The sequence below is a fragment of the Cyprinus carpio genome, chromosome A1, assembly GCF_018340385.1.
Source record: "Cyprinus carpio isolate SPL01 chromosome A1, ASM1834038v1, whole genome shotgun sequence".
Taxonomy (NCBI): domain Eukaryota; kingdom Metazoa; phylum Chordata; class Actinopteri; order Cypriniformes; family Cyprinidae; genus Cyprinus; species Cyprinus carpio.
In genome coordinates this window covers 17226041-17240762 of record NC_056572.1, presented here as the reverse complement: position 1 = coordinate 17240762, position 14722 = coordinate 17226041, and the positions used below count along the sequence as shown (strand labels likewise).

The 14722-nt window shown below is 41.2% G+C and overlaps 2 protein-coding genes across 2 annotated transcripts in view; one reads left to right on the top strand and one right to left on the bottom strand.

Annotated features, from left to right (window-relative positions):
* Positions 1-7874, bottom strand: part of LOC109086708 (immunoglobulin-like domain-containing receptor 2) — a 42103-nt gene extending 34229 nt beyond the window's left edge. The window contains exon 1 of the mRNA XM_042754313.1: positions 7743-7874. The gene's annotated coding sequence lies outside the window, so the exon portion shown is untranslated. The remainder of the gene's footprint in view (positions 1-7742) is intronic.
* Positions 7875-11513: 3639 nt separating this feature from the next.
* On the top strand, positions 11514-13549 carry LOC109048211. Its single transcript, XM_019065906.2, has 2 exons — positions 11514-11721; positions 12201-13549. Exon 2 carries the CDS (start codon positions 12369-12371, stop codon positions 13050-13052), a length of 684 nt encoding a protein of 227 aa, XP_018921451.1. The 5' UTR covers positions 11514-11721; positions 12201-12368; the 3' UTR covers positions 13053-13549.
* Positions 13550-14722: the final 1173 nt, after the last annotated feature.

Genomic DNA, 14722 nt, shown 5'->3' with positions numbered 1-14722 from the left:
AAAGAGTGGGACCTGTGAGGGACGATATAATAAATGGGATTTTTGACTGTTCATTGGGATATAACTGAGGTTGTGTCACGATGGCAAGAGAACATTGGAGGAGAAACCCATTGCATTCCTCCACCGATCCTGAGTATGGCACTGGTCTGACAACTGGGCTGGAATACTGGGCTCTGACAATCTGGGCAGGAGAACCAGAAGTGGTGTGTTGTGGTGGATGAGCCCTTGCCGGAGAAACTGGGGAAGTAGTGAGAGGAGTTAACACATGCCGTAGCAAATCCTCCAGCTCTTGGAACGGGTCCGGTTTGCTCATCCTCAGCCTTTTAGGTCCGATCTTCTGTAACAAACGGACTCAATGCAGAGGGTTAGTTGAATGCAGTGGTTTATTGAGACAGGTAATTTGAAAGACAGTGGGAGAGATGCAGGTATGTGGATTCTTTGGTGAGAGGATATGGAGATAGTTTGCGATAGGATAACACCAGTATTCTTCTTACAGAGCGGGGGGTGACCAGGGCTGCTGAACAGTTGCACACACCTCAGTTGATGCTGGAGATGGAGACTTGGAGGATAAGTTTGCTGGAGGATCACAGGGGTCACTAGGAGTGGAGGAGATTATCGCAGGAGAAGGGGTAAGTAAAGAGGTAAGTTAATGGAGTCAATGCAGGTAACTATGACAGAGGAAAGTTCCACTGTGTAGACACGAGATCGGACAACTTGCTGACTGAGGTGTGTGCTTTTATGTGGTGGTGAATTAATGACTGAATTGTGAACAGGTGCTGGTGATTAATACTCAGGTGAGGGAGTGTGCTGTGAGTGGCTGAGTGATGAGCCTGACCGACTTGTGACACTAACACAGTTACGTCGTGACGACGTGACGACAACGTTTTTGCGAGTTTTCTTTTAAAGTGCAGCTGAAACATTAGTGCTCCTTGGATCAGAAAAAAATACAATAAATAAATAAATAAAACCATTTTCGGTAATGTCATTTTGTGTCAGTTTATATATATTTTTAATATATATGTATTATTATGCACAGCCATTTATTTATTACAACTGAAAGCCAGAACCAACCTGAGGAAGGGTATCTGCCTGGCCAAAGTCACACACAAACAAAGGATTGAAGAACACTTCAATTCTTCAGACCCCCGGCGTATGTGGCAAGGCATACAAACTATCACAGCCCACAAACCACCCAGCACTGTGCCTCCCTCCAGCTCTGCGTCCCTCCCTGACGAGCTCAATCACTTTTATGCTCATTTTGATCAAAATAATAAGGAGATTTCCCTCAAAGCTGAGCATCAACCCAATGAACTGCCTCTAACACTCTCCACTTCAGATGTTTAATCCACTGTAAGGTGAATGCGCAGAAGGCAGCTGGCCCTGACGGAATATCTGGCCATGTGCTTAAAGCCTGTGTGAAGCAGCTGACTGAGGTCTTCACGGACATTTTCAATCTGCCCCTGGCCCAAACTGTCCCCACTAGTTTCAAAACCTCCACCATTGTGCCAGTACTGAAGCACTCCACTGCCTCAGTCCTTAACGACTTCTGTCCTGTCGCACTCACCCCCATCATTGCCAAGTGCTTTGAGAGGCTGGTTGTATCCCACATAAAATCCTGTCTCCCTGCTACACTAGACCCATTCCAATTTGCCTGTCGCTGCAATAGGTCAACAGTAGGGGTGGGACGGTTCGCGAAAAAAAACAAACAAAAAAAAAAACATACGGTTCTCCACACACTCGGCATGCGCTAAGACCGTGGTTCAACTTAAATCTCACAACGCATCTGTAATAGGCTATGGTTTCTTATAAATAACATGTAAAAGAAAAACAGGGTTTGGCTAACATATGTTTCTGTTGATGAATGCACAGTCTGGCTTCCCAGTACATTACAACAACAGCGATTAAAAAAAAAAAAAAAAAAAAACGTGGACAAACCATTTCACTCTTGTTTAATGCGAATGGCGTGTGCTGGAATTTGAGCAGTCATTTATTCCGTCATCACGTGCGTGCTGTTAGCGCACGCACAGGTGAGACCTGAACAGCACACGTTGATATGTGTTTAAACTAAACTCATTTAAGCTTTGCCAGTTTAAACATTTAAGAGCCAGAGGATGCGAGCTTGCGCGAGCAGTGAAAAGATTTGTGCATGCACTCATCTGAAGCGCACAAACCCGCATCTCAGAACACGCGCAAATATTAAGCTCTCTCTGAATTGCCCGCATCTCAGAACACACGCAAATATTAAGCTCTCTCTGGAGTATTGTGTTTGAATGGACGAATTCACACAAAAATTATGTCAAAATGCCCGTCTTGGTAAGTATCCTATAGCAAACATAGCCGGCTGAATGTACTGTTTCAGTGCATTTTCTTAAAGTGACAGTCTTAATATTAATTGAACAGCAACAACAAATAAATCACTCACTGTTCTTGATTGAATAGCTTTTGTTACTTTAATAAAGATTAATCTTTAATTTATACAGTCAAATATGCAATGCAATGCTGTATAACATTTGATTACTTTATTCAATTTATGTACCTAAAAACTAATACCTAAACAAACCTGAAAAATCACTGTTTCTTTTATTTGTATCTGTACTCTTTTGTATTTATTTGTGCTGTTGCTTGTAGTTAGATAGAATATTCTTTTTTTCTTTAATTTTATTTGGAAGTATAGTTTTTCCTAAAGATAGCACAAGATAGAAACCTTCACTATATAACCATGAAACCGAACCGTGAAAAAGTTGAATCGTTCCACCCCTAGTCAACAGAGGAAGCCATCTCTACGGCACTTCACTCTGCCCTTTAACACTGTAATCCCCTCCAAGTTGATCTCCAAGCTCAGCCAGCTTGGAATCAGCACATCCCTATGCAACTGGATTCTAGATTTTCTGACTAACAGACCTCAGTCTGTTAAGTTAGATAACCTCTCCTCCTCCATCACCACCCTGAACACCGGCGTGCCACAGAGCTGCATACTAAGCCCTCTTCTGTACTCCCTATTCACCCATGACTGCGTTCCTATTTATGGCTCCAACACCATAATCAAATTCGCAGATGACACCACGGTGGTAGGTCTGATCAAAGATGATGATGAGTCAGCCTACAGGGATGAGGTTCAGCACCTGGCTGTGTGGTGTGCCACCAACAATCTGAAACTAAACACCCAGAAGACTAAGGATAGATCATTGTCGACTTCAGGCAGACTAGGAGTCATGCACACACCCCCATCTACATCAATGGATCTGTAGTGGACCGTGTGTCGAGTTTCAAGTTCCTTGGCACCCACATCTCTGATGACCTCACCTGGTCCCTTAACACCTCCACCCTGGTCAAAAAGGCACAGCAGCACCTTTACTTCTTACGGAGTGTTAAGAAAGTTCACCTGAGTCCCAGGATTCTTGTGGAATTGTACCGCTGTACCACTGAGAGCATACTCACAAACTGCCTCTCAGTATGGTACAGCAATTGCTCCGCATCTGACCGCAAAGCACTCCAGCGGGTGGTGAAAACTGCTCAACGGATCACCGGTACCCAGTTAACTACTATTGAGAACATTTATTACAAGCGCTGCCTGGCCAGGGCAAGGAACATCATCAAGGATGCCTCTCATCCTAACCATGGACTTTTTACCCTCCTTCCATCCGGCAGGCGTTACAGGAGCCTACGCTCTCGCACTAGTAGGCTCAGGAAAAGCTTCTTCCCCCAGGCTGTGACCCTTCTGAACTCCACACCACCAATCTAACCTGCACCTGCTTTCTTACTGCACTGGTCACAGTACTTTACATACATGTACTTGCACTACTCATATTTTGCACAGACTGCACATTGTTCAAGCTATTACACTGTAAACTGTCTAACATTGTTACTGTACAAAGCACAGTACCTATTTCTATAAAAATATTATTGCACTACTGATATTTTGCATAGAATACATTGTTTAACAATACTATTGTACACTCAACCAACTGTATATTACCACTGTCTTACGTTGCTGCTGTTCATAATGTATATATAATCCTACACTGCATTCCTATTTATATTCTGTACATACTCTGCTTAATACTGTATATAGCAACTCCACTGTACATTCTGTAAATCATAGCTTCACTTACTCTGCACTAATAGAATACAGCAACACAATGCACAACAATCACATATAATATAAATGAAAAACTTATTGTACTTCATTGGCTGCTTGTTACCAAAAGGAGAACTTAATCTTGCATCTGATGTTCCTTTTAATTTCAGATGAGTAGAATGTAAACATCAGAACGTGAACACATGTTTAACTTTCCATGTGGTGCAGATATCTGTCTTTATGAGTCACTATGTGTTTTTTCATAATAGAAGTCTCCACCCAAACCAACGCTTTACTAAGCAGTTTCAAATTAAAGGTCCCCAACAAAGCACTTTAAAATAATTAAATAAACAAGAAATACAAACTAACTTCTCTGTCAGTTACACTCCCACCAAAGCACTTTCTTGTGATTAATGTAACTTTGTAACATAATACTTAACCAAAAATATTATAGACTAACCCAAGGAACGGCAGGAATTCTTATTCGGCTTCAATCAGGGTAACAATTTTCTGGATGCGCCTTTCAAGGTAGGTTGGGTTTGTAACATGTTTGCCCCTTCTATCCAGTGTTGAATCACTGATCAATAACTTCACTGTTCTTACACAGCCATCTGTGGCAGTTTGCACTTGTGTCACCTTCACTAATTTCCATTGACTGCGTGGAGCTGTGTCCTCTTTCAGAATGACAATGTCATTGACCTTTGCATTTCTACACCGTTTGTGCCATTTCTGCCTTTGTTGAAGGTTTAGAAGATATTCTTTCCTCCATCGTGACCAGAATACATTAGCTAAAAACTGCACTTTTTGCCATCTTTTATGAAGATAAACGTCTTTGTTAACAAACTTTCCAGGTGGTGGTAAAATTACTGAAGACTTCATAGTCAATATGTGGTTAGGCGTAAGAGGTTGTGGACCAGATGGATCATTTAGATGCTCTGTTGTTAATGGTTGGCTATTTATGATAACCATGACCTCATAGAGAAATGTTCTTAGAGAGGCACTATCCAGTCTTTGAGCTGACCGATCCAGAATGGATATTAAGACACTTCTTATTGTCTGAATTTTCCTCTCCCAAATGCCCCGTGTGTCTGGCTGATGGGGTATTCATAATGAACTCACAGCCAAAATCCTTTAGGATTCATTTCCTTTAGTGCTTCAGCAAATTCTCATCTTGCACCAACAAAATTAGTGCCCTGGTTAGATCTAAGTTGACGCAAAGGTCCACGTATGGCAATAAAAGTACGTAATGCATTAATGAATGCATCAGTGGATAAATCATCCAACATTTCTATATGCACAGTTCTTGAGCACATGCAAGTTAACAGAAGCCCATAACGCTTAAGCTCTTTTCTTCCTCCCATGAATTAGAAAGGACCAAAGCAGTCCATTCCGCAGTATATGAAAGGAGGAGTTGCCTCCACACGTTCTTGCAGGAGATCTGCCATTCTCCGCTCTTCAGTGGGTCTTCTGAATTTCCTGCATTTAATGCATTTGTAGATGTGTGAGGAAACAGCCTTGCTACATCCAAAGATCCAGATACCATTTGAACGCAATTCGTTCATAGTCATCCCTCTCCCTTGGTGACGCACTTGGTCATGATAATGTTTGATGAGTAAGGTCGATATCTGACTGTCCTTTGGGAGAATTGCAGGATGTCTCACATGCAGGTGTAATGCAGCATGTGTTAGCGGAACTCCCACCCTGAGGATACCCTGCTCATCTAAGAAGGAATTTAGCTGATGCAATTTGTTTTTGGATTTAATCTCCTTTTGATGTTTGAGACTCTGCATCACATCACAAAAGGCTGATTGTTTAATTTTGATGATGTTGAATTCTGCCTCCTTTCTCTCTTCAATGCTTGATGCTTCATTGACTCTTGGATTGAGACCTTTGGCTTCCTTGGAACATCTCTTAAGTCTCACAATAGCTTTCACCGCTCTTGTCCAATCAGAAAACTTGTTGAGCCGATCAAGTAATGATCTTTCTTAATTTTTATGGGTATCATAAACCTGTACTTTTTGAAGCTCTGGATCATCGACTTCGATATCTTCCACCTTAACATCTTTGAGCAGTTCATTTTTCCACAGGAACTGTGGTCCTGTAAACCAATTGGAGATGATGAGCTCTTCTGCTGTAAGGACTCTGGATGTGTAATCAGCTGCGTTCTCTTCAGAGGTCACATAGCTCCATTGCTTAGCGTCAGTACTTTGTTTTATTCCGCTGAATGCGATTGGCCACAAAGACATGAAATCTTTTGGCATCATTATTAATGTACCCAAGGACAACCTTTGAGTCTGTCCAGAAGTACTCCTCTAGGTTGTCTAACTCTAATTCTTTTCTCAGCAAGTCACTTATTTGTACAGCCACTACAGCTGCTGACAACTCCAGCCTTGGTATGGTGGTAATCTTAGTAGGAGCGACTCTGGCTTTGCCCATAACTAAGGAACAGTGAACCTTTCCTGATGTGTCGATGGCTCTGAGATACATGCATTCTCCATAACCTGAAGCACTAGCGTCAGAGAAATGATGAAGCTTATAGTGCTGAACATCCTTAACAGCTGATGACAGATAACATCGTTGAAACTTGACATCCGCCAAGCTTCATAGACCTGAAATCCAACGTTCCCACTGTGGTCGCAAGTCACCCTTAAGTGGTTCATCCCAACCAACTTTGTCTTGACACGTCATCTGCAATATTTGCTTACCAACAAGGATGAAAGGCACTGCAAAGCCAAGTGGGTCATACACGGAAGCCACTATGGACAGGACTCCTCTTCTAGTAAGTGGTTGTTCCTTAACAGATACTCGGAACTGGAAACTGTCAGATGTGACACACCAATTCACACCGAGTGTCATTTCCATGTGAAGCTCACCCAAAGCCAAGTCATGAACCATAGATCTCTCAGCCCATTCTTCCTGGGGAATTGATGCTATCACTTCTTAGCTGTTCGATGCAAATTTGTGCAAACGAAGTTTCTCTGTGCTGCAGAGTTCTCTTGCTTCCTTAATTAGCTGGATAGCTTCACCCACTGATGAGACACTTATCAAACCATCAACCCAATTACCTCGGCCCTGAGCAGTGAGGTGTTTGAGTCCGATGAGGCTGTGCCAAACAAATGTACCCTCATTCTATAGACCTGTGGCTGGGATTCTAGAGCTCCTTTCTCCCACCAAAAGAATCTTAAATAGTCTTGGTCTTCAGGCTTGACCTAAAATTGATGAAACATGCACTCAATATCGCACATGATTGCTACCGGACCTATACGAAAACGACAGAGAATGCCTTCAAGGGTGTTGGTTAACTCTGGACCAATTATCAGATGCTCATTGAGGGATGTACCATGGAACTTCGCTGAGCAGTCAAAGACTACCCAGATTTTCCCAGGCTTTTGAGGATGATAAACCCATGGTGGGGAATGACTGGGGATGTATTGACTGGTTCATAACCAAACAACTCAAGATGCAGTGAGAACTAAATACACAGATATAAAGTAAAAACAAAGAATATAAACACATAAATACATTAAATAAATAAATGTTTTCTTTGTAAACATTTTAAAGTACACTTCAACCGCTTAACTATAATATTTTGTATAGATATTGTTCTCTTCCACACAGCAACACAATGCACAACAATCAAATATAATATAAATAAAAAACTTACTTCACTGGCTGCTTGTTAAAAGGAGAACTTAATCTTGTATCTGATGTTCCTTTTAACTTCAGATGAGTAAAATGTAAACATTAGAACATGAACACACGTTTAACTTTCCATGTGGTGCAGATATCTGTCTTTCTGAGTCACTGTGCTCTTTTTCATATTAAAAGTCTCCACCCAAACCAACGCTTTACTAAGCAGTTTCAAATTAAAGGTCCCCAACAAAACACTTTAAAATAATTAAATAAGAAATACAAACTGACTTCACAATAGATGAACTAATCAATTCTTTTTCCGGCTCAGACTGCATAGGTTAAAGCTTATGGGGCTGTTACGTGATGAATGAATGACTTAAACCCGAGGACTCGATAGATGAACTAATCAATTCTCTTTACGGCTCAGACTGCATAGGTTAAAGCTTATGGGGCTGTCACATGATGAAAGAAGGACTCAAACCTGAAGAAGACTCAATAGATGAACTAATCAATTTTCTGTCTGGCTCAGACTGCATACGTTATAGGAGGTGTAGGTAAGTCTGTCTTTAAAGCAGGGATAGGCAACTTCGTTCCTGGAAACCCTAATTAAACACACCTGAACAAGGCAATCAGTGTTTTCGGGATTACTAGATAGATACAGGCAGGTGAGTTTTTATCAGGGCTGAAGCTAAACTCTGCAGGATAGTGGCCCTCCAGGACCGGAGTTGCCTATTCCTGCGTAAAGTTTATGGGGCTGTCACGTGATGGAAGAATGACTCAAACCCGAAGACTCAATAGATGAGCTAATCAATTATCTTTCTGGCTCAGACTACATAGGATAAAGCTTATGGGTCTGTCACGTGATGAAAGAACGACTCAAACCTGAAGACTTGTCAGATAAGAGGTGAGGTGAGCTAATCATAGACTGAAGACCCAGGTAAACAATGAATTAATCTTTTCTGTTTCCCATCACTAATGTGAAGTGTACCCGGGCCTTAAATTCCGGGGGCAGCTCCTTAAGTTCGGCCATCCTACACACACGTGACTGACCACTCGCTTGCACCAACAGGAGGAGGAGGGGTCAGTGTTACTCTCCACACTGCACTCAGCCTGAGGGATTCCTGCTCTTTCAGTCTTTGAGGAGACATAGAAAACAGTGCAATGGAAAATATTAGTGGTTTTGAAACTGTGAAATTTACAAATCACGGTATACCTTGAAACCGTTAATCGGCCCATGCCTATTTTGGTTATATTATTTTCACTCAAAATCCCCCTTTTTCTATTAAATATAAATGTATTTTTTTTCTTTAATATGATTGTATCTACTATTTTATGGTTATGAGTTAAGATATTAACAGGCATAAAGTAAGTATATCTGTATATGATTTTCAAGATTTGTTCAGGAAGTGCATTGTCACTTTAATAAAGGCAGGCAAAAACTGTACCATCTGCGACAGCTGAGAAAATTCTGGGTTTCGCCAGCAATCCTGAAAACTTTCTATTTAGGGGCCATACAAAGTGTATTGACTCAGTGTATCTCAGTGTGGTATGGGAACAGCTGCAGTCAAGACTGCAAAGCCCTGCAAAGAGTTGTGCGCTTAGCTGAGCGCATCTCAGGGACTGCTCTCCCCTCTCTGCAGGACATCTAACTCAAATGCTGCAAAAGGAGAGCTGTTAAAATCATTAAGGACTCTAACCACTCTGGTAACTGTCTTTTCCTTTTGCTGCCATCTGGTAAGTGCTTCTGTAGCCTGATGGCAAAAACCGAGAGACTAAGGAGGAGCTTCTTCCCCCAGCCAATCAGGCTCCTAAACTCAAACTCAGTCTCTTAACTTCTACATGACTTCACTTAATTATCACTAAGATACTTAATATACTGACATTGTCAGTTTATTAAGGAATACAAAAGGAATAAACCACCCCTTACAATCCGATAAAAATTGTAGTCGGATCTGGCCAATTCAATCCAACTGACGTGGGAAGTCGTGGCCTAGTGGTTAGAGAGTTTAACTCCTAACCCTAAGGTTGTGGGTTCGAGGCACGGGCCAGCAATACCATGACTGAGGTTCCCTTGAGCAAGGCACCGAACCCCCAACTGCTCCCCGGGCACCACAGCATAAATGGTTGCCCACTGCTCCGGGTGTGTGTTCACGGTGTGTGTGTGTTCACTGCTGTGGGTGTGTTAAATGCAGAGCATGAATTCTGAGTATGGGTCACCATACTTGGCTGTATGTTATTTTAACTTTCACTTTTTTTTTTTACATGTGACTTTTTTATTCTGATTGTGCTTCTAGTCCTGTTACGATCGGATTAGTAGGGTCCATGTAAACGCAGCTATTGTCATAACTCCAGCTTTAATAAAAGCATCAGTCATACCCGGAAATTCTTTTTTTTAAAAACATTCGTGACCCATACACAATTGGTTCTTCTACTAACCAAAATAACGAGGATTTTTTTGTAAACAATCTTTTCCTTTCTACAACACTCCATGCTCTAAACACACTATCAACACAAATCCTCTCACATTCAAAAAATTGGTATCCATAAGAAAGATTGTTTTTTTCAAACCTAAATTTCCAACCTGTTTTAAAATACTCCCAGCTAAGACTTTCCATGGAGTTTCCAAATTTCCATATAAAATTTTTTGCACAAATTGTATTCTAAAAGCAGCTTTCCTGCTTACCAAATGAACCAAACCTTGGCCTCCAAATTATATTGATAAATACAGGACACTCTGCGTTATCCAATTGTAAGGTCTGTTTTGGGTTTTGTTTCTTGTTCATTGTTTTCAAGTCTTTTATTTTGTCAAAGAGAAAGCGCTGCTGGAATCCCTTTATTTTGTAGGGTTTGTTTCATCCAGGCACTCAATAGTGAAAGTTAAAAAGCCGTTAATAATAGTTCACGCGTATCGGCCCATTGGCCTTTATCAGGGTGTTGGTCGAACCAACACCCCTCTTGTGTTTTCATAGCTATTAAAGGCTTTTTAACTTTTTGCATCCTCTTGAGTGCCTCATTGGATTTTTTTCCAAAATCTTGTTCTTTATTTTGTAGTTTTGTTTGTCTAGTGTCATGTGTCTTGCCCTTGTTCCGTTCACTGTGTCTTGTTCTGATTGGTTGTCTTAGTCATGTGTCTTGTTCCCCATTGGTTTGTTCTTGTCATGTGTCCATCATTGTCTGTCATAAGTAGCCATGTTTTATATTTACATTTACATTTAATCATTTAGCAGATGCTGCTTTTATCTGATGCTTATTAATGATGACAATAGAAGCAATCAGACCAATGAGAGAACAACAACAGTATACAAGTGCCATGACAATTCTCAGTTAGTCTAGCACAGAACTCGTAGCAAGGTTTTTTTTTTTTTTTCAAGAATTGGATAGACAAGAAAAGAAAAGGTAAGTGCTAGTATTAGTTGGTCAAGTGCTGGCAAAAAAGATGAGTCTTTAGATGTTTTTTGAAAATGAGTAAAGACTTGGAATGTAAATTGAGATTGGGAGGTCATTCCACCAGCTGGGCACAGTCCAGGAAAAGGTCTGTGAGAGTGATTGGGATGGCACCACAAATTTTTGAAATCGATTTTGAAAGCGATTTTGTGTAGCTTGTCGGTGGACTACGGCTCTGTGTAGTAAATGCCGCTCCACCTGATCCAGTGTTGCCAAGTCTGCGGTTGTTTTTCATGTCTGCGGGTTGAAGCAACCCCAATACCAATAGCCCCTAAAATGCAAATTTAACCAAGGTAACCCTGCCAAAAAACGTATATTTTAACCTCGGTGTATGAAAGGCTCCTGGAGAAATTAGGTCTTTTATTGAGGGACTTCTATTATGATAGTTTGTAGAGCATATTTCCAGATACATCCAGTAGGAGGCATTATTGTACAAGGTTGCTGCCTGCAGCCTGCTTGTATTATTACTGAGAGAACGGCAACTGTGCACTTAAGTTTTGTCCTGCCTGTTATTTTGGATGTTTGTCGGCATTTGGTGTTTCAGAGTGTTAGTTCGTGACCATAAAGTAAGTTTTCTTCAATTTCCGTATGTACTAAATGTGTTTGAAGTGTATTAATTAACATTGTAGTTACACTGGCATGTACGGACATGTAACGATTCACGTTGTGATTGTTCGATAGATAAACAAGATATGTTGTGTAATTTCTGCTAAATACCGAGTTAGATGTTACAGTTTACATAGTAATCGGTCATGTTTTGATACTGTGGAAGGATTAACCAGTATTGCTGCCTTTTTGATGATGTTATTTGGGAATTGATGCACGGTTTGTTAATGCACCCGGATTTATTAATATAGTAATACTGAAACCATTTAGTTGGACCAGACCAATAGTTATATTGTCTTTAATTGCATCTTTTGCCTATTGAAAACTGCAGCCGTTATTTAGATTATAATGAAAATGCTGTTATTCTTAAGAAGTGTCTGATTTATTTGTGATCATGTACCTGTTTTACTTATACTGTTATGTTTTTTTTTATTTTTAGACTAATTTTCAATACACTCTGGAAAGAAGCTCCAGTCTCCTCATTCTTTGTGTCCTGACCGACACACCAGGAGTGTATACTGCTGATAGTTAGAACCCAAGCCTAGCAGTCTCTTTCCTCTCCAACAACTGGTCCTTCAAGCCGGAGGCAGTGTTCATTCTGGGTACCATGGAATCTGATGAGGAGATTGTTGGAGCATCCAGACCAAAACGCCAAACACGTCCACCAGTACGATTCCAAGATTTCGAAGTGCAGTATGTAGGTGGCAGAGCTGTAACTGAACATACTATCTCACCCCCCTGGGAGGTACCGGCCCATTTGACACCTCTCCAGTCTTCGTGGCACAATCCTAATTACCTCTGTGATGATGCTGCTCTTCACACAGGCCCTCGGTTAAGATCACCAAGCTTCAGTTCTACAGAGCACAGTGAAAACCTAGCTCAGTCATTCATGTCAGCCCAGCAGCCCAGATACCCTGAGCCTGAGTACTACAATGAACTACAAGCCATTCGCAGAGAGAATGCACAGCTGCTGCAGACACACCAAGCTTTTCGTGATGACATCATGGAGTTGAAAGCAGTTAGTACTGAGTTCAAAGAACTTGTTAAAATTGCTCAAGCCCTGAGAGCAGAGCTCAGTCCATGTAAAAGCCATGACAGTCCTCCAGTGCAATCAGACCCCAAATTGCCATTCACTTCTTCCTGCCACGTAGACCAGACAGAGCAGGCCACAACAGCTGATGATAAAGAGTGGCCTGAGCTTCCACCCTGGCCTGAGCCCGAGTTAGAACTGAGAAGGGGTATGGAGACTTTAAAGTTATCAAAACCCAGCACAGCTACCTATCAACGATAGGTACAGAGGTACTCGAAGGCCTCCAAGTCTCAATCTTCCCAAGCATATCTGCCTCCTCAGTATTATTCTCAAAGTCCAAATGTGCTACCTCCACCACCAACACCTGAAGACCTCAGAGAGTTGTTATCCTCAACTGCACAGTCCTTATATCGGAAACCTTCACAGGCCCAAATCCCAGTTTCCTCTCCCCAACGTGGAGCCATGCCAGCTCAGTTGAGTCATCTAAGACCTGCAGTAAAATCCAATATACCATATTTTACCCATACCTCAGGGTCAGAGTATGTCTATAGAGGGCCTACCCCTACTATCCCCAAGTTCAGCCGGCCAGATCCAAGCGAGTTTGCCAGACTTCGAATTGCTTTAGAGAATTTGCTTCCTCCAGATGGGACTGAACTCTTTAAATATCAAATACTGGTGGACCATTTAAACTTGGATGAAGCTAAGCTGATTGCAGATGCTTTTCTGAACTCCCCTACCCCATTTACTGACACCATTGTGGCCCTCCATGAGAAGTTTGGTCGGCCCCACCAACTAGCATTGAGAAAAATTGCCAGTGTTCTGGAAGCCCCTGATGTAAGGCATGGGGATACTTGTTGCATTCCAAAAGTTCGCTCTTCAAGTACAGTCGTTGGTGGGTTTGTTGAAGACTTTAGGACCTGAAGGTGACATTGAACTGAATTGTGGGTCACATGTTGCACGCCTTGTGAGTAAACTTCCTTCTGAGCAGCGAGCTGAGTTCCGCCGTGACATGTTCTGGCAGCCTGGAACTGTACCTACTCTGCATGACCTCTCAAACTGGCTCCGCTATGAAGCTTGGTGCCATGACTTTGATGTTGAGATTGCCTCACGAGGAGTTCAAGACTGTCAGACTTGAACTCCTCGTGAGGAGGACTGTAGCCGTTCTTCATGGAGATGGAGAGGCTCACAATTTAACCCTCTGGAGTCTAAGGGTATTTTTGGGGCCTTTTCTATTTTTAAGTTTTGTCATGCCCTGACATTTGTGCTTTTTTCAGTTTCTTATAAATATCTAAATGGCTAAAGTCTAATCTCACTGTAATCAGCACAAACTGGGCTATAATAATATGTGAGCAGCATGTATGTACATGATTGTGTTTTTGAAAAAAAAAATGTTATGCGTGGTTAGTGAAAAACTAAAAATGTTAAATCACTTGAATAAGGCAATAAAACACATACAGAAAATTGGTTCCCAGGAATTTTGAGAACTGGAGCTTGTAGCCTAGAATTTTTTTTTTCTAAATGATGTGAAAATCATCTTGTTTACTCACTTACAGAAAACAATATATTGATTTAAATTTTCTAAGACCCTTTTTTGTTGGTAAAAGTCATATGCGAGTAGGCGTCAACTATCATGAATTCACACCTGAGAAGACAAAGGCCTGCATAATGAGCTGCATAATGAGCCATTCAGTCAGCTGTGTCACTGAGAGGGATGAGTTACAAGAAAGAATGTGAGGACAAAATAAATCTATATAATTTTATGTTTGTAGTTTATTTAGAATATATTTAATTATCCCACAACATAATTTAATATTCACTTGTGAGTGCAGTTAAACAGTTTATTAGGAAAAATCAAAGCTGACTTTCAAACTGAATTTTTTGCATCATTACTCCAGTCACACAATCCTTCAGAAATCCTTTTAACAATCTTA

What these genes read in the sequence shown, in the direction of transcription:
- LOC109048211 (XM_019065906.2), top strand. Translation starts at nt 12,369, where the DNA reads ATGGAATCTGATGAGGAGATTGTTGGAGCATCCAGACCAAAACGCCAA.